The 25,462-nt window shown below is 39.4% G+C and overlaps 1 protein-coding gene across 1 annotated transcript; it reads left to right on the forward strand.

Annotated features, from left to right (window-relative positions):
• Positions 1 to 6,547: 6,547 nt before the first annotated feature.
• LOC139450663 (beta-1,3-glucan-binding protein-like) lies at positions 6,548 to 14,618 on the forward strand. Its single transcript, XM_071232464.1, has 12 exons — positions 6,548 to 6,732; positions 7,543 to 7,638; positions 7,857 to 7,982; positions 8,129 to 8,250; positions 8,663 to 8,737; positions 9,213 to 9,273; positions 9,589 to 9,756; positions 9,942 to 10,025; positions 10,473 to 10,584; positions 12,177 to 12,251; positions 13,959 to 14,085; positions 14,374 to 14,618. Exons 1-12 carry the CDS (start codon positions 6,627 to 6,629, stop codon positions 14,578 to 14,580), a joined length of 1,359 nt encoding a protein of 452 aa, XP_071088565.1. The 5' UTR covers positions 6,548 to 6,626; the 3' UTR covers positions 14,581 to 14,618.
• Positions 14,619 to 25,462: the final 10,844 nt, after the last annotated feature.

Genomic DNA, 25,462 nt, shown 5'->3' on the forward strand with positions numbered 1-25,462 from the left:
TTAACTGGTTTTCTCTTGGATATACAATATGTGTCAAGGTTAATGGTTCGATTTAAGTAGCTGGAATATTATGCCTGGTATACTATACGTGCATACTGAACATAAAAGAAACGAGGGCTTTGTGTCAACATGGCAAATGAATTTTATAAAATATCAATAGTTTTACTCACGATATCAGCATGGTAGCTTGCAGACTGAAACACTGTTTTGAGCTACGTCAATATTTTACTCACTTACTCACAATGACGACCCATCGGAATAGCTCGAGAATCAAGGTTGTAACACATCAATTATTTTCCCCCTAGAACAAATCTGTGAATCTATTATTCTTGTTCTTTCTGTAAGCAGCCTTCCCATTTTAAAATATTATTAAATATTGTTTTATTTCATCCATCAAAGACAAAACATTACCTCTTTGGTACAATTTGTTGCCCTGAGACTCCGTACCAATGCTACTAGCGCACCTTGTGATATATAATACATGTACCGAGTTTTGTCTTTATAAGTTTTAATATAATAGAAGTTTCGATCAATGAATGGCTTTGTCATTTCCTTTGGCGATATGTGCCATACTCGAAAACAGGCCCTGATATCTCAGATATCACATATGTTGTATTTGAAATATCGCCACACTTTTGGGGCAGTTTGCTTGAGCAGATCTACATGTACAAGAGGGTATACTTATAACATTTGTGCCGAAACGAGACTACCAAGAGGACTGAAATTATTAATGCTCAACAGTTTCAATAACCCACACATTTTCTCAGTATTGGACAGAAAACGAATCCATATATCATTAGAGTGCAAAGGTTAGCCCGAGGATTGTGGACTTCAATGTCAGATTCGATCTGATTATGACCCTCGATATGTCAGCACGAGTCCTTGTTCTTGAGTATCATGCAAAGAATAATAACAATGAAGATCCGGGTTAGAATTGGTCTTCAGCAACCCATGCTTTTCGTAAGAGGAAACAAACGTGATAGAGTGGTCTCGGTCGCTGACTTGGTCATGTCATCGATTCTCAGCTGTATTGATTGATAACCATGAAGTCAGTTACTGGATCGTCTGGTCCAGACCCGTTTATTTACACACTGCTGTCACATAGCTGGAATATTGCTACGATCTCTACATCAGTTTCAGGATCAAGGTTCAGAGCTATCCAATCCTTTCACTCATTTTCTCATGACGTTGGCTTTATAAGGCAAATGACCGAACTTGCACGTTTCAAGAGTGCATCAACATAGAAGCAACAAATATCCAAGTTCCTGGTAGTTTTATCCGATTGTATTTTATTCAGTTTGTTATACATCTTTCTTTTCATATCTACCTGCTGAATTCGTCTCTGCTGTCTCAATAATGTCCAACCTCCATGTCATCGCCTTCTCCAGATTTTATAATATTCTGACAATTGTACTTTGTCCATTTCCCAAAATATGGCTGAGGAGTACTTGTTTGTGCTAAGAAGTTACCATGATGAGACAAATACGTAGGTATTGAAACATGTTTGCCACAATGGTGAGTTAGTGAGTTGGGTTTAACGTCGCTTCGAACAGTATTCTAGTTAAATCAAGGCGTGTTGTTTAACTTTGTTGAAACCCACAAGCATGGCTATGGTGATGACAAACCCAGAATTTAGAAACATAAAGGGACGCAACTCTACAAAGCGAATTGCTGTCATTGGTGTGAAGTCATTGACATTTCGTTGGTCCTACATGTTTTTTTCTTATGCCTGTTTGCTACAGTGTCATATTTACTGTTTCCTCTTGTTCCCGTATGACTGTTTGATTGTTTGCTGTTTAACGCCGCAATCAGCAATATTCCATCTATATGACGGCGGTCTGTAAATAATCGAGTCTGGACCAGGCAATCCGGTGATTGGCGTTATGAGTATCGATCTACGCAATTACGACGTGATGACATGCATCAACCAAGTCAGCGAGTCTGACCACACGATCCCGTTAGTCGCCTCTAAAGACCCCTATGGGTGGATAACCAATAAGATATGAATCATGTCCAACCATACATTGATTATCATGCATATCTAAACTTCGAAATAGAAAAGGATCTGAAAAAATCTGAAAATCAAATTTGGTTTTGTGTGAATTGTAGATACACTGCAAGGACAACATCATAACTTTGGTATCTGCTGTAAATATGGAACTGTCTTCACGCATATAGTTTGACACTGAAAGATATTGAGTGACAAATGCGGGTGAAACCTTCTTTCCATCTTTAGATTCTTCACTATTCAAAGCATCATATTCCGAGTATTTAATTTTGAGCTGAAAAAAACTCCTGTAAGAAAACAAGCAAATATGTATCAGACTGTTTTGCTTACCCAAATCAAGATAAACGTTTGCTCGTACACTCTGCTATGTTGACGTTGTTGATCATTTGAAAGTCACTTATATTAACAATGTGTCTATCTGCATTGTGTAAGTATCAATACGAGTAAAAAGTGGTAGGAGTGTGTTTTGTCTTCTGTCATGGAGGGTTAAAAACACAGTATTGCCACATATTAAAGTGCTGATTTATCTCTCCGAATACCAAGTGGAGGGTCGTCAGCTTCTCTATACATACATTCGATAGGAGACATAGTCTAAAGCCTTGATAATGAATGGTTTTTGTATGTAAGGTTTTCGACAAATGAACAATAATCAAGCTCAGAGCATACCTATATGTTCTGCTCACACCCACGTTGGTACTGGATACAACCTTAAGAATATCAAGTGCCTTCAGACACGCAGCTTTCAACTGGTTAAAAAAATAAAAATTGATTTATCATAAAAGTTAATTAAAATATCACGACATTTCATTTAATTTACTACCCTTAGAGGAGGTCCATTTAGGAACACATCGTCATCAAGATGAACCTTCCTTTTATCACAAAAAGTGTCACAGTTTATCACAGTATGGTGTCACGGAGCTGTGCTCCAATGATCATAATGTTCATATGTGTCATGAAATAAGAATAAAGTGATAAAGAAAACGTGGTAATAGGTTCACATGTTTATTAGATAACAACTAATTATACCAATAGCTGACAATAAAAAATAAATCCAATCTGCGCTCAAACAGGGCACAAATTACTTCTCTCAGCGCAAATATACAACCAAGTTTTAGCCAAACAACTGTAAACACTTGCTTATATATAATTATGTACATTGCTAACTCAGTTATTAACAATTTCACACCCTTTCAGCATACACGAAAGATGATTGTCATTGTTACCTTTATATATTTTAAACCAATATCTTAAACTATATTTTAACAGACACATTTATATGTGTGTGACACTTTAATAAAATATCTTCTTCTTCTTCTTCTTCTTCTTTTGTATTACAGCTATAGAAAAGAATGGCTAAAACAACACTTTCACAAGATACGGACCTGGTACGTCGACTGCTTATTATGTCGGCAGCGACCGATTAACACCTCAATTAGCTCCACACTCCAATGAGTGAATAACCTCGGCTCAGTGAAATAACGGGAAATAAACACCGAGAGTTTATCCCTTAAATGAATCACTTTGACAACAAAACTAGACGATAACATCTGAATATGAACTAGTCTTAACCGACTTAACATTCTGTCACTTTGACTGAACAGGGAAATACTTAAGTTCCCAAACAGTTAGTTAATCATGGGAAGGTTGGTTATCCACGGATTTCAAGAAAAAACAGAGTATTGGAAACACTAGTTTCTAAGAGCTTAGAAATCACGGGAACGTTGGTTATCCACGGATTACCAGCAAAACTTAGCATTACAAACCCTAGTAACTTAGTTTAGTTCAGTACAACCAGACCATCGTTTTTTTCGAGGGTGACTATACTGACTGGTGTGGCACGTCTAGTTCTGTTCACCTTCAGCAAATTAACGTGACAATATCTCTCCTTCCAGCCTCGACCTGGTGTACTGATAACATACCCTACATCAGTAACCTGGCGTTTAACTGTGTAAGGGCCAAAGTACTTAGCCTAAAGGAAGGACTTTTGGATGGGTAGATAAAGTAACACTTGGTCACCGGCTTTAAATTGCATAGAAAGAGCCTTCTTGTCAATGGGAGCCTCGGCCTTACATTGAGCAGTAAACACGATTTGTTCAGGTAAATTGGTAGCTTACCAGGGCTTATCTTTTATCTTAGCCACATAGCCTAACATATTTTTGGACGGATTATCGACTAGTCACTGGTCTTTTACCAATTTCAAGGGGCCCTTTGGAGTATGACCAGAGACAGAGATTCCAGTCTAGCATCACTAGCAGCGAACACACTTACAGTACCCCTACATCCCATTCCTTCTCATGCTTCAAACAAAACCACCTCAGCATACTCTTCAAACTCTGATGAAAGCGTTCTTAAGCTTCTTGAGACTCAAGGTGAGACGCACTGGACCTGACCTGATGTATCTCCAACAACAACATGACCTGTTGAAATAGTCTAGACATGAAATTCAACACCTGATCAATGACCTTGGAATAAGCCTCGCCCACAATTGGCACTATTTTCAAAAAGAGGCAGGGTGAATTCCGTGGTTAGATTTTCCATATACTTGACAAACATGGCAAATCTTACATAAATCTTCTACATCCCTGTTCATCCCTGGCCAGATAATACCAGAACTTGCCCGCTCATGGGTTTTAGTCCCACCAATATGACCAGCAAACAAACTCTCAAGGGCCAGACTGAGAATACCCTCCTTAAATTCCCTTGGATCCACGACCTGCGTCCTATCGCTGTCGTCTATCTCAGACTGAGGATGCCTTCTCATTAGGACACCTTGATGGACATAACATTCTCCAGAATTCTGACTACCTAACAACACCTTAGGCCATATCACCTTCAGAGATTTGTCTTCCTCCTAAGCCCTACATAACGACTCCTGATTCCAACTGACCTGGATAACATCTGTCCTATCCCCATCACTTGCCGTCCCTGTCACAGCTCCCCCTAAGCGACCATGAAAATAACAGCACTTGGCTTGTCTGACTTCGCCTTAACGAGATCCTGCCTCGACAAATACAGCTGACACACAGGTGTCGGAAAAATCAATTACCTCATCAGTCTGTACTGACACAGGCCGGGAAAAATTCTGGATTATCGGGACTAGACACTACCGAAAACTGACTAACCGCTAACGGCTGACTGCATCCACCTGAACAACACTTGACTGTGGAGTCGATGCCTAACAAGACATCTACACCCGAGATCGGCAATACGTCCGTGACCGCCTACATTCACCTCACCAGTGACAAACTTACCATCCAGCCAGACTCTATGCAACGGAGCACACAAACAACTCTTACCTCCCCTCCCCCTAAATAAAGCTATCCCTCTACTTTTATTTCGTACTTCATGCCACCACTTACCAACTGAAAAAAGGAGATGGAATTGGATACCTATTTGTGAAAGAAAATGTAAACTGTGTTTTATTGATGATATTGGAGATGATTCCACTATATTTTTATCTGTCCATATTTTACTAAAGAAGGAATTTTGTGTATCCCACCTACATATTCTAAAAGACCTAATATGATTAAATTTCAAATATTTTTCACTTGTAAAGAGATATCTGTATTATAAAACCTTAGTAATTCTGTAAATATGTGATGCAAATTGTAAAATCTTCCGGCTAACCACATATCCGCTATTATAATGTGTATTTTGCTGTCATTTTGTACCTCATATGCCGAGGATCTCGGCCTGAGCGTAATATAGTTCTGTTCTACCCCGAAAGAATTGCAAAATCACCGGTGGCTAAACTAGTCAAGATGGGGACCGGCTCGGTGAGCACAAGTGATTGCCAAGCCGCTCTGTCCCGAGACACTGACACCTCGCTTGACTGACTTCTATTGAACACATCTGACACAACATCTCTGAGCACCTAAGCGAGCAGCTGGACCAACTGTCCCTCGACCTTCCACGCCTGTTGCTGTCTTAAAAAACCCGATAGCTGATTTGTTATCGCGTTTGTGCAACTGGGGCACATCCTAGCAGGGGTGATTTTATAGTTTAAATGTATTAAGTATGCATAACTTACGATATGGCTGAAACACTGCCGATGTGACTTTTAATTTTAACTCACTCACTCGCTAATTTAGAGGAGTATATGATTACTTCGATCTATTGAACTTTACTCAAGAGGTTATTACCCAAGCCGCACTAATAAGGATATAGTTATTGCATCAAGTTGCGTTATTATTGACGATCTTGATTTGTCTAGACTTCTAGGTATTCTGAGGTAATGACAAACATGCCATGTGTATTAATTGTAATTGATACCTTATTATAGGTTTCACCTCATTTTGACATATGAACTCTTCCGTTCAGCCTAGTTTGTCATCAGTTCTACTACTCACATCTTGCCTGCCATGTGATAAACAAATAATGAGATGTTCGATTATTACACCATGTTAGATATGACCTCATTTTCATATCACTAACAAATAGTACATGTACTCATAGTATGTCTTCTCTTCGGCCTATTTCTACGTAAGCGTCACCGATTCTACCACTCACATGTTGCCTCCCACGAGATAAGCAAATTTTCGGCCAACTATAATCATTGATTCTGTACCGAAGTGCGACACCATTTATACCTGCACTTTGTCTTCGGAGTCCTTCAAGCATGATCCTCCCCTGGGTCCTCCTCATCTCCTTATTGGGTGCAACAGCAGCACCACCTCGACCCCTTTTCAGTCAGCGAGATGGGAAGATAAGCGTCAAATTTCCTAGTATGTATGTCATTTAGACGAATTGATGACAAACAATTGGCCACTCGTATAACTAATGCATACATGTACGTGTTGAATTTACGCCACACTACATTCTCTAAAGTGTCATTATTTCTTCCCAGACGAGAGTGCCATGTTTAGTCGTATATGCAATTTGGTATTGTGTCAGGAATGTTTCACATTTACGACATAAACCTTGTTATTCTAACACTACGAAGCCTATCCATGTTTGAATCGGTCTTTGTCAACCAGTGTTTTTCGTTAGAGGCAACTAACGGGATCGTGTGGTACTCGTTGACTTGCTTGATGCATGTTCTCTCATCCGAATTGCGTAGAACGATGCTCATGGTGTCCATCACGGTATTCTCTGGTCTAGACACGATTATTTAGTGCGCGTTAAACAACACACAAACAAGTGAGGACGGTGGTAGGTGGTCCTGGGCATTAGCACTTTTCAGCATTTCAGCTGAATTTGACCAGTTCGTTAATCGCTTGCTCCGCTTTCGTTATAAATCTGTTCCACTGTATACCCAAAGATACATACCTAACGGGGGCGGTCGGGCAGCCTAGTGGTTTTAGCGTTCGCTCGTCACGCCGAGGACCCGGGTTCGATTCCCGACAATGTGTGAAGCGCATTTCTGGTGTCCCCCGCCGTGATATTGCTGGAATATTGCTGAAAGCGGCGTAAAACCATACTCACTCACATACCTAACGTTGTGTCCTTCCACAAGGATATGTGCTGGGATACAGACATATATCCAGATAACTCTTTAATAGGATGTTTTACATTACACAGACTTCATGTTTCAGATATACCCGGAGTGGATGCTGTACGTTTCACATATGCGATCAAGCAGGAAAATCAACATGAAATCTTATCAACCAAAAGTGTGATTGTTCACAGAAGTAAGTAATCCATTCAGTTTACATTTAGGAACATGCTTTAAACATGACTGGGATTCCGTTGTTAACCTTATAGACATTGCATATCAATGCACGAATGAATGTAACTGAACAACCAACCAACCCAAATTAAGCAACTACACTGTATATCTATTATTGGTAAACACCGAACCTTACATCTTATTCAGTTTGTTATTACAGAAGTAAATTTTACATTTCAGTCGGTGGGTATTACCAGTGTGAGTTCACAGCACCAGGGGACGGCGTGGAATATTCTGTGAAGTATATGTCCAACGCGGGAGATGTACTGTACCAGACTGAAGCCACTGAGCATGTGAGGATTGCAGGTAATTTTGTAGAAATATACGATTCCGATTGCATCATAAGACGTTTCTGTGAATCATTGCGTATACAAAAGATTCCAGAAATCAAATTAAGAAGATGCTACCAACCTTAAAATGGTTTTGGTGCAGGTGTAAAGTTTCTGTTGTAGGCGAGACTTCCCTCAGTCCCCGATTGTACAGGAGAGGTACCACTGTCTTACATGATGAATTCAACTCTAATCATCTGGACACGAACAATTGGCACCAAGAGATTACCTGTTGGGGTGGTGGGGTAAGCTAACAGTTCGCAGTTGTTCAGAATGTTATCACCTTCAGATGTTCATATCCCTAATTCACACCCACATTTACAGGACATGCCACCTCGATGGGATTCCGGGTTTAATTGGTCATGTGCCTGTCTAACGAGACGATGGATCGGGTTATCAAGGTGATGTAAATGGCTGACTGCATGGCATTGAACATCCGATGGCGTGGGTCATTCCTCATGATATCAATTATTGGATTGTCTGATCCAGATTTTTCAGCTGGAATATTGCAGAGTTGAAACAATGCAAACAAAGAAAACCATGATGATGGTGCTGATGGTGCCGAATATTTAAAAAAAAACAGGTACGGTACGAAAGAAACATGTTTAATAATACAATTACATTTTGCCTGAAGCAAGTGACTTTTTTCTGCTTCAGAACGGAGAGTTTCAGATGTACACACCCGAAGCAGCCAACACGTTCATCAGGAACGGCGTTCTCTACCTTAAACCGGTCAGCACCTCAAAACGACAGTTCGTGTGAAAAGAAAAATGTTTCTGATATCACTTAATTTGGTGAATCTACCAGATAAGACTGTTATATGGAAATGAAACATTATTTCTGGTTTCTTCCGTTTGTACTGTATATAATCGGCACAGAAAACATGTGTTTACATGTTTTTGATGATCATTAAATATTTTTCACAGCTATTTTCTTTGGACTTTAACGCCCAATTGAATCTGTTTCAAAGGATTATCGAAACTGGTTATTCTCTTATATATATATATATAACCCAAGCTTGCCATAAGAAGCGACTATGATTGTCGGCTAACGGGATTGGGTGGTGAGGCTCGCTGACACGGTTGGTGACTGGATTGTCTGATTGTCTGGACTCGATTGTTTACAGACCACCGCCATATAGCTGGAATATTGCTGAGTTCGGCGTTAAACAACAAACAAAACATGACCAATATGCTTCACCTTTCAGACCTATACAGCAGACAAGTTTGGAGAAAACTTTCTTCGACATGGAACAATGGACGTCCGCAGTAGGTTTAACCTATGTGATCAAAACATTATATAACTATGTAACTATTTGAAAGAAATAAGAAATCGAAGAGTTTGGCATGACAATCCCCATGAACATGGCAATATTATTTACTATGTCTATTTTTAAGGACATTTGTGCTCCGTCTTCATTACAAAAACATATCCCCCGAATATTCACCCCCTCACCCCGAAATTTGGTACAGTATATAATCCCAAGCGCAATAAGGAAGGATAAGGTGCATTGGTTTTTCTATCTCTATTTTCAAATAACCTTTTGTGATAATCTGATACCAAGACTCCTTCCCTGTGTGTAGAACAATGGGCAACGTGCACCTCGGACAACGAAGGGGGGTGCTACCGGCAGGGCTCCCAGAACAATATCCCCCCAATCATGTCTTCCAAAATGACTTCCAAGGCATCGATCACACACGGGAAGGTAGAGGTGGTTGCTCAGCTGCCAAAGGGAGACTGGCTTTGGCCAGGTGAGATTATAACCTTTTCATAATCAGAACGCTATGTCTTTTGTTTATTAATGCACAGTAATAATTCCGCAGATCTAGATTGATTGTGTAAAGGTTCCAGCAAGTTAAACTGAATTCATAAACATTTCATTGGAGCTAGTATGCCACATTCGTATATACTCGAGTTTGTTGTTATTGTTCAATAGCAATATGGATGTTGCCTCCTGGGTGGCCATGGAAATATGGCGGATGGCCAGCTTCCGGTGAAATTGATATCATGGAAGCAAGGGGTGAGAATTCATAACGTCACATGCTATTTGAAATGTAGATATTTTAACAACAGAACAGTTTAAACAACGTGAATGTATATAAGATTGACATTTGACAAATCATTTCAACTTAATACGACAATGCACATTTTATATTACATATTTTATGAAGGAACGTACTCTGAGAAACATAACAAATGTTTTATGTGTTTGTTTGTTGTTTAACGCCGCACTCAGCAATACACCAGCTATATGACAGTGGTCTATAAATAATCGAGTCTGGACCAGACAATATAGTCTAAGACATTATGAGCATCGATCAACATAATTGGTATATTATGACATGCATCAACCAAGTCTGACCACCCGATCCCGTTAGTCGGCTTACGGCAAGCATGGGTTGCAATTTTTTCTCTACCCGGATCTTAACGTCAATTGTTGGTAAAATTCAGTGTTTTATGTGATAAGGTAACATGGATCTGAAGGACCACAGTGGTTATGACCAGGGCATCAATGTTGTGTACTCTACAATCCATTGGGGACCTGATACTGGGAGGCATCGTCAGCAAGGGCACTGGAGGTAAGTGTTCTTGAAGACATGAGAGGAAGATGTCATTCCGCATACAGGTGCATGCACAATGTAGGCATACGTCGTCATTCAGGTATAAAGGTGTCGGCGTGCATCGTCGTCATTGGCTATGAGGAGGTAGGCGTACATCGTCATTCAGGTATGATGGCGGAGGCGTGCATCGTCGCTATTGGGTTTAAGGAGGTGACATACATGGTCATTCGGGTATAAAGGTGTCTTCGTGCATCGTCGTCATTGGGTATGAGGAGGTAGGCGTATATCGTCATTCAGGTATGATGGCGGAGGCGTGCATCGTCGCTATTGGGTATGAGGAGGTGACATACATCATCATTCAAGTATGATGGCGGAGGCTTGCATCGTCGCCATTGGATATAAGTTTATACTTGTCCGCTTAGGTTCAATGCCAATAGAATCAAAATAATGTATTTGTGGAACAGTTGCGAATGATACATTGAAATACGTTTTCATGTCTTTACCCAAAAATTTAGAAGAAAGAAATAGCATGTCTTATCACTGTATACCTTGTACTCTTCATGAAATCCCTAAAGCCCAACGTGACTTGGACACAACTATAGCTGGCGCTTAAAAGATATCGAAGAAGTTACAATAAGAATAAATTGTCTTGATATGCTACTTGAAAGTTTCTGCTAAAACGTAACAACTGAAGAGCCAGGAGTTTGAAAGTTCTGTATCAAACACCACTCATATCTCATCGTATGCTAAAACCATAATTATGATGAATTGTACATGATCTCCCGCCAGACCATAATTTCATGATGGAGCATTAATCAAATCACAAACAGTTATTTATGGAATGTATCGATGTTGTTTAAGATACAGCACATTGTGTTGTCATGAGCCTTTACAATAGGTGAAGGGGACACGGGTGGCCCAGTCGTTTAAGGCGCTGCAATTCGCTGTGCAGAGTTGCGACCATTGGACACGCCAGAAACCTGTGATTGTGGGTTCGAATCCCGATTCGGCCCGATTATGTTTCTAGGTTTGTCAGCACCATACCCGTGCTCGTGGGTTTCACCGAAGTGGTAAACGTCCAAAACCTGCGCCACTTCGGGCTTTCCTCTCACATTAAGTTGACACGCCGTGATATTACTGGAATACTGTTAAAAGCGGCGTTAAACCCGACTCACTCACTACAATAGGTGAGGTAAAATACGGTTAACGTCGTTTTTAAAGATTATTGTAGTTGTACAGTGACGTGCATGCATATGTGTATGTGGTTATTGGTGCTAGTTCAGACACATGCCGGTGTTAACCCAATGAGGTACCTTTCCACTGTGTAACATTGATACCCTACTCAGACACATTATACTGACTCCGAGCGGACCAGTCCTTGTTTCACTCCCTTAATGTCTAGCGCCAGAAGGATAACAAGTACCGTTTTCAACGTATTTTGGTATGATGCAGCCGGGGATCGAACCACCGATTTTCTCCTCTCCGGACAGACGCTCTATCCACAATAGCACGGATGTGTCCAACAACAGGTAACTCCGAGTCACATATGATGTATCGCATAGTATCACGTTATACCCGTATACTGTTACTTCACGACGTTTTCTTTGCAGAACTAGCGCCGCTGGGACGAACTGGGCTGCTGGCTTTCATACATACACTCTGGATTGGACGGCTGACCATATCAGGTTTGTCGCATCACGATCATGTATTATACATGTGTCTAGCAACACTGTGTTGATTGTGAGGTGAGGTGAGGTGAAATTGGTTTAACGTCGCGTCCAAGAATATTGCACTTATATAGCGACGTGCATGCACGTGTGTGTGTGTGTGTGTGTGTGGCAGCTTGTTCTAGTCCGGACTGATGCCGATATATTTTGCTAGCCCACTGGGATACCATGCCGCAGTTTAACATGAATACCCCACCATAACACCGTATGTTGACTCCGAGCCGACCAGTCCTTGTTTTAGCCCGTGCCGAGCGCCAGACAGGGTAACAACAAGAACCATCTTTCAGCGTCTTTTGGTATGACGCGGCCGGGGATCGAACCCCGGACCTTCCGCTCTCAGGGCGGACGCTCTACAACTAGACCACGGAGGCGGTCTCACGAGATTGTGTGAATCTCAGGAACAATTAGTTAATACTCTTATGCGCCTCATGTCATTGTTGACAGTATATCATCAATGTGTGGAGCTAATCAAGTCACTGTTCACTGATGGTGAGTCGCTAGATGAGGGATAACTATATCAGTGCCAGCTGATAGTGCTAATCATTCATGTATTGTTGTGGTTTGTAAAATTGGTTCATTTGATAAATTTTGATGTTTTGTATGGTTCAAAGTTTATGGATTGTTGGTGTTTAATTAAATACTGAGATTGTTAGTGGTTATGCTCTCGAATGGGGTTGAAGTAGCGTAACAAAATTCTTCCCCTGAGAGTGAATGCAAGATCGCATCATTCAATGTAGTTTATTCCTACCATAATCTTCATCGTAGTATCCTTGTCGATGGTAACTTAACTGCTTAACTTTGACACTGGAGTAGCTAGAGGGATGGTATAGTTTCTGTTCAGGATCCATGCAGGTAGCAGACCGTAAGTCCCCATGGCCCCCAACTTTGCTTGCTGGCGATCTACAGCCTAATTTTTGTATCTCGTATCGTTGCCTTATAGTCTGTTTGCACTGAATGTTCCCCAACCAGTTATATTGTTATCAGTTATATCGCAGACGTTACTTTACATTTTGAATCACTCACTAAAGTGTAGTCAAAACGTACCGAATTCAAGAATCTTATGTCAAAGGTCATGTATTTATCTTTTGCACTTGTTCTCCTAGATCTATCGCTCATTTCCTAAAACAGACACGAAATCCTCACTTTTGCATTATTCGTCTTACGTTAGTGGGTTGTAAGTAATTCAATGCTTTACCCAGAGGGCAACACATGTGTTACACTGATATTATGTTGTCAGTTGATATGATGAAAAACATGACACATTTTCCAATAACGTCATGGTGCAAACATATTTTAAAAAAGACTGGTTCATATATTAAAAAACGGGCTATTTCATGTTAATATATAACATAGATGTTTCAAAAATCAACTGCAGCCAGAGCCAAGCCTGAAAAAGACAATACATCAAGATTTAAAGATCATATCCTCTACAGTAAAGTACGTTTATAACGAACACGCTTATAACGAACTGACGGATATAACGAACCGACTTTTTGTCCCGACTATTTGCTATAGTTATGCTGTATATATGCTTATAACGAACTACGGTTATAACAAACTAAAGTTAGTGGTCCCTTTGAGATCGTTGTAACCGTAGTATTAATACAGTTTACTGTATTTGATTTTGAGGTGTCACATATCGAAGTATGACTATCTTGTTGTCAGAATGGATGTAGACAACCAGCCAGTGTTGGCCTGGTCGACGCCTTCCCAGGGCTACTGGTCCTACAGCAACTATGGCGGAAACAACCTCTGGGGCAGTGGAGGTAGAGACGCACCTTTTGATGGAAAGGTACGCACTGGGTTTACAGGCCGTTTTAAAAATAAACGCTTTAGAACCCCATTAAAGTAACTACATTAAACAGACAGGGATGCCGCTTATAATAATGTTACACAATAGTTGTTCCTTGTTCAAGCTAAATAGTGACAAGATGTAACAGATTCATAATTTACATTACCGGTATTTAATCTTCTTATTCAAATTTGCTGACAGAGGTACACGATAATTAATATCAATCATCACCGACCTCCTCTGATTGTACATGTATTTGTTGATTTATGAAGTGTCTGTTTATTCCAGATGTCCCTGATCTTGAATGTGGCTGTAGGTTCCAGTCGCGGATGGTTCCAGGATTCTTGGATTAATACTCCTCATGGTAAACCTTGGAGAGACGGCTCCCCCACGGCCATGATGGACTTCTGGAACCACAAAGGCCAGTGGCAACCAACATGGCATGGTGATGACGTCGCAATGAAAATCAAGTCTGTAAAGTTGATACAGTACTAGTTGTTCTCGTGATTATACATTCAAATAAAATCTAAAAATGTCCCACTTTCGGTTATCTAATTTGCATATCTAATGTGCATACTTATGTCATTGGGGTATGACATACATGTTTTTATGTCATAAGATTATGTCATGGATAAATGCTTTAGTTAAATGATAACTTCAAATAGAATCCAACTATGAATTATGTTATTGAATCATGCCTCTAGTAAAGTGTTTGTCCGATGCATTTTAAACTGAAACATGAATGCAATAATGACTATTTAGTATAGGAAATCAAAGAGGATGAAAATATAATTATCAGTCGTTTACAGGTATAATAAGTGAGTGTTTTATCAGACTGACAAAACAAGTTTTAGTTATGTACCAACAAATTATAGAAAACGTTGACTGCATTTATAATAATAATATTTATGACAATACATATGCTGAACTTGGATGTTGTGTCTCACTGTATCCACTTGTAGTCACATTTACACACACGATGTCATCAACTTGATTTTGGTATGTTTGTTGTTTAACGCCGCGCTCAGCAACATTACAGCTATATGACGGCGGTCTGTAAATAGTCGATCCTGGGTCAGACAATCCAGTGATTATAGCGTCATAGCAAAAATATATTTTAGCATGGTGCTTGTTTTTACCTTACATAGCGCTCAGTATTAACGGGTATATTCGATCCTGGGCCAGACAATCCAGTGATTGTAACGTCATAGCAAAAACTAATTTATGAGGGTACTTGTTTTTACCTTACAAGGCGCTCAGCATTAACGGGTTAAAACTATGGCTGGTCGTTTCGGAGTATACTGAGTGGGGCATCCATGTTACACTGCGGCATGGTGCCTTGGTGGGTTCGCACTTAAAATGCAATATTAATCCGGACTAGTACAAGCAGCCGCACAAGCACACAGGTATGCACGTCGCAGTATAAGTGCAATAACCTTGAACTTGACGTTCAACCCAATTTCACCTCAACTTTGATGTGACCAGCGATTGCTTTGACAACTAGACTAGAACAACGTCCCCATTTTTTCATAATATCGGTTGAGTTATATATTTACAGTAGCAGCATGAATGGTCAAATGATCATCCGTGTGAGTCCGCGTATGTTGGCTTTTATATAGACAAGAACCATTATTACACCAGCATAGTTAAATCCCAGAAATAAGGGACACACAATTTGGAAAGGCACGAACTACCGTAAAAACAGCGTGGTTGTGTTTGGACAATCGCTTTGCAGTTTATGTGAGGGGCAGTGGTGGCCCAGTCGTCTAAGGCGCTGTGATTCGCTGTGCAGAGTTGCGTCCCTTGGGCACGCCAGAAACCTATGATTTTTGGTTCGAATCCCGGTTCGACCCGATTATGTTTCTAGGTTTGTCAGCACCATACTCGTGGGTTTCGCCGAAATGGTAAACGTCAGAGAGAGACCTGCATCACTTTGGGCTTTCCTCCCACATTTAGCTGACACGCCGCGATATAACTGAAATACTGTTAAAAGCGGCGTTAAATCTAACTCACCCACTCACTCAATTTAGGTGCTGGATTATAAATTTTCAAATATACGCGTCCCATTTAATGTGTATCTATTACTGTGTGTCATGAGTGTGAGATTTTTTTGGCTTCCGACATCTGCTTTCTTTTTCGTCTTATCACTCTGCGGTTCGGAGGGACAGTCATCCTTGCACACAGTGCATGTCTCCCTTCTGTGACGCCGTAAAGAAATATGTCCTCAGCAAGCATTGTTTGTCTCGATGTTTGAACCTTTTCTATAAACCATTGATGTGCCTGGTTCTGGGTAATTACAGATGGTCACGATATACTTGTAGACAGAGTACTGAAGAATTCACTTTATCACTTCACTCCTTTTCGTATCAAGTGTTCCGTTCTGTGTGGTTATTTCATTACACTGCACCGTCTGTTGAACTGCTGAAGTATGCACATATATATTTTCGATATCAGATGGTAATGTAAGACCAGTGAGAGTTGTCGGTCTATTATCCTGACAATTTGAACTTACAGGGTAAATAGTGCTGGCCTCCATTTACCTTATCAAATATATTCCCCGGCCGCGTCATACCAAAATACGCTAAAAGATGGTACTTGTTGTTACCCTGTCTGGCGCTCGGCATTAGGGGCTTAAACAAGGACTGGTTGGCTCGGAGTCAGTATACTGTGTCTGAGTGGGGTATTCATGTTAAACTGCGGCATGGTATCCCAGTGGGCTAGCACTATAAATCGGCATCAGTCCGGACTAGTACAAGCAGCCACAAACACACGTGCATGCACGTCGCTATATAAGTGCAATATTCTTGAACGCGACGTTAAAACCAATTTCACCTCACCTTATCAAATATATCTATGTGTCGTACTGTAAGAGCACTTTTTCTGTCCTATAATCTGGGTCAGTTTTATTCTGACCTGGCCATGAACTAATACTGCATGTTTTCTTGTGACTCCCTTTCGATCAGGTAGATATGGACTAAATTAGGCCACTTTCGAAAATCACATTTTAACTCACATTTTATGCACTATTGTTAATATGATATCAACGACAGGTGCATGTTTATAAAGCCATCGAGTTTAGGACTGAGACAAAGCAAATGTATTTTATGGAAAGGTTCTAGATGGGACGTGTATCAATCGCATATGGAACTGGGAATGGGCCCAGAAGACCTTTTAAATAACGGATGATGTAGGGGATGTTTACGATAAGACATTACTCATGTAATCACGTCTAAAAACACGCATACTTCGTCGATTCAAAACACCAAAGGAGATGTTGAAAAAGTGTTTGTCTATTGTTGCTGCATATGGGCCCATGACAAAGGCACACAAATGGCCCATGACTAATAAATGGATGAGCACGACATAATAATATTGCAGGGATGACTATCTGACTCCCTTCGCAATTGTTACATTCTTTTCCAATCTTTGCTCAGTCCTATGTGGCATTCTATGAGACACTTTGATGTGACAAGTTTCAACGCAAACACGAAAGTCATTCTTTTTTTTTCGTATATGGTCATTAGACGGAAAAACGACTAAAAATTCATGAAAATTGATCACTTGGTTAGCGTCTAGAAAGTGTCCGGAAAAGCGTCGAGTTTTTCAAGCGTAAAATGGACGGAAAAACAACTTCCGAAATATCTCCCGTCACGTTTATCGTGTCGGCCATTTTGACGTCTTGTACTTGATGTAAATATAATGTATTACGACGCTGTGTCATTGTTATTGACTTACTGAGGTAGTTCTTAACAGACCTTCTCATCTAATGAGGATATTTTTAGGAATACATTTCTTGTAAACAAACTAAAACAGACGTTCCTCGCTTTTAGGGGAACTATTTTATTCCGGAATGGCCTATTAAAGCGAATAGGAAGTCAAGGCACCATGCGTGTATATGATCTGTTATTATATGTGTTTAACAAATACGTTTTGGGGCGTTAATAAAATACACTGACGCAAGTATATTCTAATCAAATCAATTGGATAATTGAATATTATGCTTTATTTTACATATTACATAACATCAATACACAAAATTTGGACAGTTGCAGTAACACACTACGGGGATCGCATTAAACACCAGTATTTCAGTTATATAAAGGTGTATCAGACTAATGTGGGATAAAAATCCGAAGTGGTTCAGGCCATCCAACGGGTGTTCTTGAAAGGTGAGCGTAGTCTGCCACACAGGTGGCACCCGTCACAAACACATGCAAGGACAAGTCAATTGTTCACCTGAACAAAGCACGGAAACACACAATGATGCCCGTCCCCACTATAACCGAGCATGTAAATTATATTGTCCGTCAAAAACATGGACGAGTATAAGCAATATGTTCCTACAGGTAATACATGTCATACATTTGACAAAATGTATTGGCTCAGAGCATTATTGTTAATCACAGCGTATAGACTCGGCGTGCAGATGAACTCATCAGCGCATTTTTACACTTTATCTTTAAATTGGCATGTTAGACTTCTATTTCATAACTCTGTTTTGCACCGATCACTATGGAATTTTAGAAGGGACATTGTCGTGTTGTCGTATTGTCGCATTGACGCCCTTACAAAAAACTTACTCAAAATTAACCAAAGCTCGACAATTCGACAACGCGATATTTTGGCCATTCGTCGCATTGTCGCGTCGTCGCACTGTCGCTCTTTGAATAATCTTTTTCTATATTTTACAAAAGGGCGACAATGCCGTAACGCGACATTTTCAATGTCAAAATATGTCTCGTTGTCGCATTGTCGCCCCATCACAAATATGTATAAAGTTCAGTTGATGTTACAGTTAGGGAGCCGTAACCAAGTTATGTCTGTCGTAGAAGTTGAACCTGATACATGTGCGTCTTGAAGTGCTTAGTGTTCAACTCCCAGTTCCAAACACGTTGTACCTCATCAACAATCCCGCCTGATCTGTGACCTCGTTACACCCCACCCCCCCCCCCCCCCCCATCAGGTGTTTGCCGAAGGGAGAGGGGCAGGAAATGTGTGCTCCAGTTCAGCACGGAACTCGCGACACCCTGTATACTGCATGTTGTATAAAGTATATTGCAGTCGATATATTGTATACTGCATGTGATACTGATTTGCGGAAAAGCTGCAACTTTCAAGATTCAAGATTCAATTTGCATTTATTTCATATACAACAGACCGCCGTCATATATCACTGGAATACTGCTGAGAGCGGCGTTAAAACAATTTGTTTTCATACATGTATACATGTGTAGTACCAACTCAATCACTCTGTTTCGAATATTCAGCAGCAAAAATATATATTAACCAGCTGTGAGGAGAGATATAAGATTTTTATGAGCAGTCAAAAAGGCATGGTAAAGAACCCCTCACTAATTAGGTTCTTGTTTAGTTTCTGATAATGAGTTTGATAAATCTGTGGCAGATTTTATCAGACATCATGATCCTCTGAATTGTGAGAAATGTAACGATACTGAGGTGCTTTCAGATATGATAACAGATGAGGAAATAAAACAAGTATTGAAAACTTTAAAATTAGGTAAGGCGCCTGGATCGGATGGAATACCACCCGAGTTTTATAAATATTGCATGAATATCGTCCCATACTTAAATATACTTTTCAATGCCATTTTAAAGACAGGGACTTTCCCTTGTGCCTGGAATATTGGCCTTATAAATCCTTTGTATAAATCTGGTGAGTCAACAAATCCTAACAATTATAGAGGAATATCCCTCTTAAATATAATGGGTAAAATATTTACTTCTGTTGTTGAACATAGACTTAGATACTGGGCTGAAATCAATGAGATGTTATCGGAATCCCAAGCTGGTTTTAGAGAGGATCATTCAACAACTGATAATATTTTTGTTTTGCAGGCGTTGTGTCAAAAGTATTTAAGAAAACCAAAACATCGCTTTTATGCCGCCTTTATAGATTTTAGAAAGGCGTTCGATTTTGTTGATAGAAAGAAACTATTGTTTGTACTTCTCCAAAAAGGCGTTCATGGTAAAATGTATAAAGTTATTGAAAATATGTATAAAAATGTTTGTGCATGTGTGAAGATAAGTCATAGCAGATCGGATGTTTTTAACACCTCTTGTGGTGTAAGACAGGGCTGTATGTTGAGCCCATTATTGTTTATCCTCTTTATTAATCAATTAGTGTCTGAAATTGAGGCAAGTGAATGCCGGGGCATTTTTGTAAATGAAGTTATTGAAACAATTAAGCTGCTGCTCTTTGCAGATGATGTTGTCCTACTTGCAGACTCTGTGGTAGAATTGCAAAGAAAATTAGATATATTAGAATTATTTTGCAATAAATGGGCAATGGAGGTAAATATGGAAAAATCAAATATTATTGTTTTCAGAAACGGGGGGTATCTAAAAAAAGTGGAAAAATGGTTTTATAAATCTATGGAAATGCAAGCAACTTCACATTATAAATACCTGGGCATTATATTTTCTTCCAGGTTAATCTGGTCTAAAGCTTGTGAGACTATTTCATTACAAGCTAGAAAGTCATGTTTTCCGTTATTTCAACTTATGAAAACTTATCCAGATATATCTTTGAAGACAATTGTTGCTTTGTTTGATTCAAAAATTGCACCCATTCTATATTATGGCAGTGAAATTTGGGGATATACATACAGAGGATCTATAGAAAGAGTACAAAGTTTATATTTTAAAAGATTTTTGAAACTGGGAAAACAAGCGTCTTCAAGTGCCGTTTTGGGCGAAGTTGGCCGTTATAACCTATGTATAAATTATTTTAGCAGGTGTCTAAAATATTGGTGTAGACTTATTCGTATGAATCCGAAGCGTTACCCCTATGCCTGTTATAAAATGTTACAGTCACACGATGCGATTGGGGCTTTGAACTGGGTTTCACATGTCAGGATGTTGTTATTTCAAACAGGTTTTGGTTATGTCTGGATTGCTCAGGATTGTGGAAACACGAAGGGTTTCATAACTATGTTTAAACAGAGATGTGTAGATATGGAGATACAGAAATGGTTTCAAAAGATTACCAGCTCACATTTCCTGTCACATTATAATTCATACAAGTCATTACTAGCGCCAGAGATGTATATCACATCGGGTGTTTTAGATAAAGACTTGATCTGTGTATTAGCTAAGTTCCGCACTCTTTCGCATAGTTTGAAAATACAAAAACTGCGTTATAGTAAAAATAATGCGAAAACAAATGTTGATCAGCTGATGCTATACTGTGACCAGTGCGATGAATTAGTTGTAGAGGACGAGTACCATTTTGTACTACTCTGTTCATACTATAAGCAAAGTAGAAACACATTTATTCCACAGTTTTACCATAAACATCCTTCTCGTCAAAAATTAATTGAACTAATGTCCTCTACAACACATTCAACAATCAAAGGTCTTGCTTTGTACCTAAAGAGAAATTTGAAAAACACAAGAAACAAACAAACATAATTATGTAGTATGTATTACGTCACATATTATGGAAACATTGTAAATCAACTGTGTGAGATCCACAAATAAGTTAGATATAAATGTATTGTACTCTGGGCCACGAGGCCTCCAATACTGAAATAAAGAATCTTGAATAAAGAATCTTGAAAAAAATCTTGTTTACTTAAGAGCAGAGTTGGCCATGTTAGATGATATAACGGTGTCCTCCCAGATCGCCTAATTTCTCCCCACAAGGTACCAAAATACAATTAGGCGATGTGGGTATGCCATGCCTGGATGAGATTTATAATTAGGTAATGTGGGTAGTTGGAACAGTCCACTATACTGAAAGAAGGGATGACAAGACAGCCAGAGATACATACATATTTTAATCAACAACATATTATAACAAGTAGCCTGTTTCAACAACTATGTGTCTCTGTGTTTTTGTTGAATTTGCATTAGATAAGGTTGAGAATTAATTGTGTGTTTTTCAACACATCTTAGACTGGTGAGTCATCTGCTAGCCCAGCTAGAGTTCGAGGATAACCATAGTTGGAAAGTGTGTCGTCTACTACCCCAGCTGGAGCCATCTGGTAACAATCAAACACAAACCGCCAGTCACCCACTGGCCCACAGCCCCGACAGCTGAATGTCCTGCTATATTTCACAAATTAAACTACCAGCGGGGGTACAGAAGCATATATCCAATGTCATACAACACAGAAAAGAGTATGCCACTAACGTGGCTATATCCCCCGCCCCTGTTGCAGAATTTATGACATCTAAACGAACCCTAACCTTTTTTAACCGAGGTTGAACTTGTCATGGAAATTGTAAAAAAACCAGAAGAGTTTGGAACCTAAGTCCATCTTGTTGCCATGGAAACGTACATTACGGGACCTGTGACACAATTGGTGGAACAACAGGGCGAGACATTTTCCTTTTATATCTGTGTATATCCTTCTCTTCATTTGAGAACGGCAAAATTTACTGATCTCTCTATCTCAGTGGTTTAAGATTCTTTACTCATGTGAACTGACTGATATAGGGGATTTATCGTGCGCTCTCCGACTGTAGCGTATTATGCACACTCATGTGCAAGCTATACACCGCTGATATTCCCACTTAAGTGCAGTGTTGGTTTAAGGCTTAATCAGCTATGACTTCCCCCTTACTGAAGGGCATATCTTGAAAAATGGGACTAATCTACTAATATTTCTTTCTTAAACACTGTCCGTTACAGGCATTCTCATCATTATATTATACTTGTATAGTTTAAAAAATGAGAAATATTGCATTTCAAATAATGGCAAATTGTGTATCTTTCTACATTTTGAATTCATTGTAATGTATGAAATAAAACCCTAACATCAGATAGTGATATATACGAATATGATCTATACCGTGATAAGTGAATTATCAATTTCGTATTATGAATTAAATAAATTGAAATATGATAGTACAAACAAATTATTTGAATCTGTTCGTGTGAGTAGTTAACAAAAGATCGAGGGAACTCATTAACGTAACCATTTGTGAAAAATGAAATATTAAAAGTTTGAACATGTGCATTGAATGAAAGACAAGAAAACAACGCAATGATTAAATCATGAATCAAATTATTTTATAAATACAACTGAATATACAGAAAATAAAAGTTTAATTTCTCATTGTTGGAAGGTGTGTAATAATAGTTTTTGTTTGATTGATTCTATCTATGATGATTCTGCCCCCTCAGCCTCCGATAGCTTAAACCATCCCATCTCTGAACACGAAGTATTATCCCACATCAAAAATCTACCTAACAACAAATTCCCAGGTCCAGATGGCATACCAAATGAATTTATTAAATCCTGCAGTAACCCTCTTGCACCTATTCTCACCAAGATTTTTAATCAAATATTCTTTACTGGTTCCTTCCCATCTCCATGGGGTAAGAGTATAATCTGTCCATTACATAAATCTGGTGATAAATCAAATACAGACAACTACAGAGGAATATCTTATAGATACTTTATGCAAGGTTTTTACATCTATCCTAAACAGCAGATTACAGCAATGGTGTGACACCAATAACATCCGTGCGTTTAGCTCTTTTTCTACAGGAGATCATGGGTTGTTAAATCACACCATTTCGAAATTCAAATCATAATTTCGTTGGTCTTTGACTGATTGTGGCGTAAAACACACTTATTCATGTACTTGTATCGGAAATTGAATGTTCATCTTAATTGTTATTGCTAAACACGTAATATATTTTTAAAGAAATAAAACAGTGACATAATAACTACAAGTTTATGTGAGTACGAGTAGCTCAATTGGAGATGGAGATGAATAAGTGTTATAAAGTTGTAAGCTTCTTCACAACCGTGTAACCATGAATTTACGTTATTGGGTAACCAAAAAGACATATCGACCTAAAATAGCCAATTATCATACGATTTCACTTGTCCACCATCTTGGATGCAAGGCGAAAACATTTCAGCGCGTTTGAAGCTACTGAGAATGCCCCCTCAGAGTTGGACGAACATTCTGTGGTAGCGCGGCGATGTTGACCAGGGGCTATCAGCAGCATTTCCTGTCCAGGTTATTTAGGTCCGTGTGTGTGTGTGTGTGTGTGTGTGTGTGTGCGTGCGTGCGTGCGTGCGTGCGTGCGTGCGTGCGTGTGTGTGTGTGTGTGTGTGGGCGGGCGGGCGTTGGGGTGAGAGTTGGGGGATAGATGTTGGATTTAACAACAAGTAAGGTCATCTTGTGCGGGACGGTTTTCGTAGATGGATTAGCATATGAACAATGATTCTCGTTAAGTAGAAAATAAAGATCCACGATGTTCGACCTGGTAGACCTGTGTAAACAAACCGCACAGCATTGGTCTTTGATTGACTGTGGCGTCAAAACAAACTCATTCATGTACTTGATCTGAATGTTCATCGTAATTGTAATGGATAGTCACGGAGCCGTGAACAGGGCGTCATTAGATAAAAATTAAGTAATAATAGGATTACCAGAAAAACGGGGTATAACACCCAATCCAATAAGCTTCGCTCAGGAACACCAGAGTAAGTCAGTACAGGATTGAAAACTGCCCCATAAGTAAGTATGACAGGCTAGTCGGGTATTGCTACTTGTATATGTGAAAACAAAGTTATTAAAATGAATAGCAAAACTGATGAAAGTCACCAATAAACGTGTATAAGTGTTATACCGTCACTGCAAAAATAATGAGTGCTTGTCTTAAGTATTAACATTCAAATACGTGGTATCTCTATTAGCGATATTGTCTACGTTCTACCGATGAGTAAGCGTTAGTCTTACTATGTCGTAGTATAAATGTCCAGTTTGGAATTTGAAACTAATCTGTTTACAGTAACAGGACACTGCTTAAGTGTCATGTACAAATGAGAAAGGGGAATCCCGTCAATTAGGCGGACGAACCTTAATACTATTAATAAACATTAGAATAAGCAATATCGGAAAAATGTATATGCAATATATCTGGCAATATACACCAAGATCACCTTCTACAAAAATAAGTTTTAAAAGCCGGTTGATATTCGTTTGCGTATTTGACGATTATAAAACTTTCGAAAGTATAGATCCTTTTCCTACACTCAGACGTTCCTGAGCCTTGCGCTTTCCTAATTATTTTGACTAAAATTATTACCGTTATCATTGTATTAGTTAATGGGAAATGCGTGCTGATCATGTACGTGCCATAAATTAAAGCGACTTTGTACGATTCCGAACTTATCACAAGACTGTATTTATGAATCAGTGTCAAATAGTGGTGACATAGTGGAAACAACAGAAGACATTAAGCCACCCATTAAGCAGAATGATTGATTTCAGTACTTCCGCTTCGAGTACAGCGTCAAACTCGGGCTTGTAATCTGACACGCGAGAGCTGACCAATGAAATCTGAGAAGTAGGAATACCGGTAGACGCTGTTGCTTGATTGACAATGTTT

Source organism: Haliotis cracherodii, unplaced genomic scaffold, assembly GCF_022045235.1.
Source record: "Haliotis cracherodii isolate W230 unplaced genomic scaffold, xgHalCrac1.p SCAF_10, whole genome shotgun sequence".
Lineage (NCBI taxonomy): Eukaryota > Metazoa > Mollusca > Gastropoda > Lepetellida > Haliotidae > Haliotis > Haliotis cracherodii.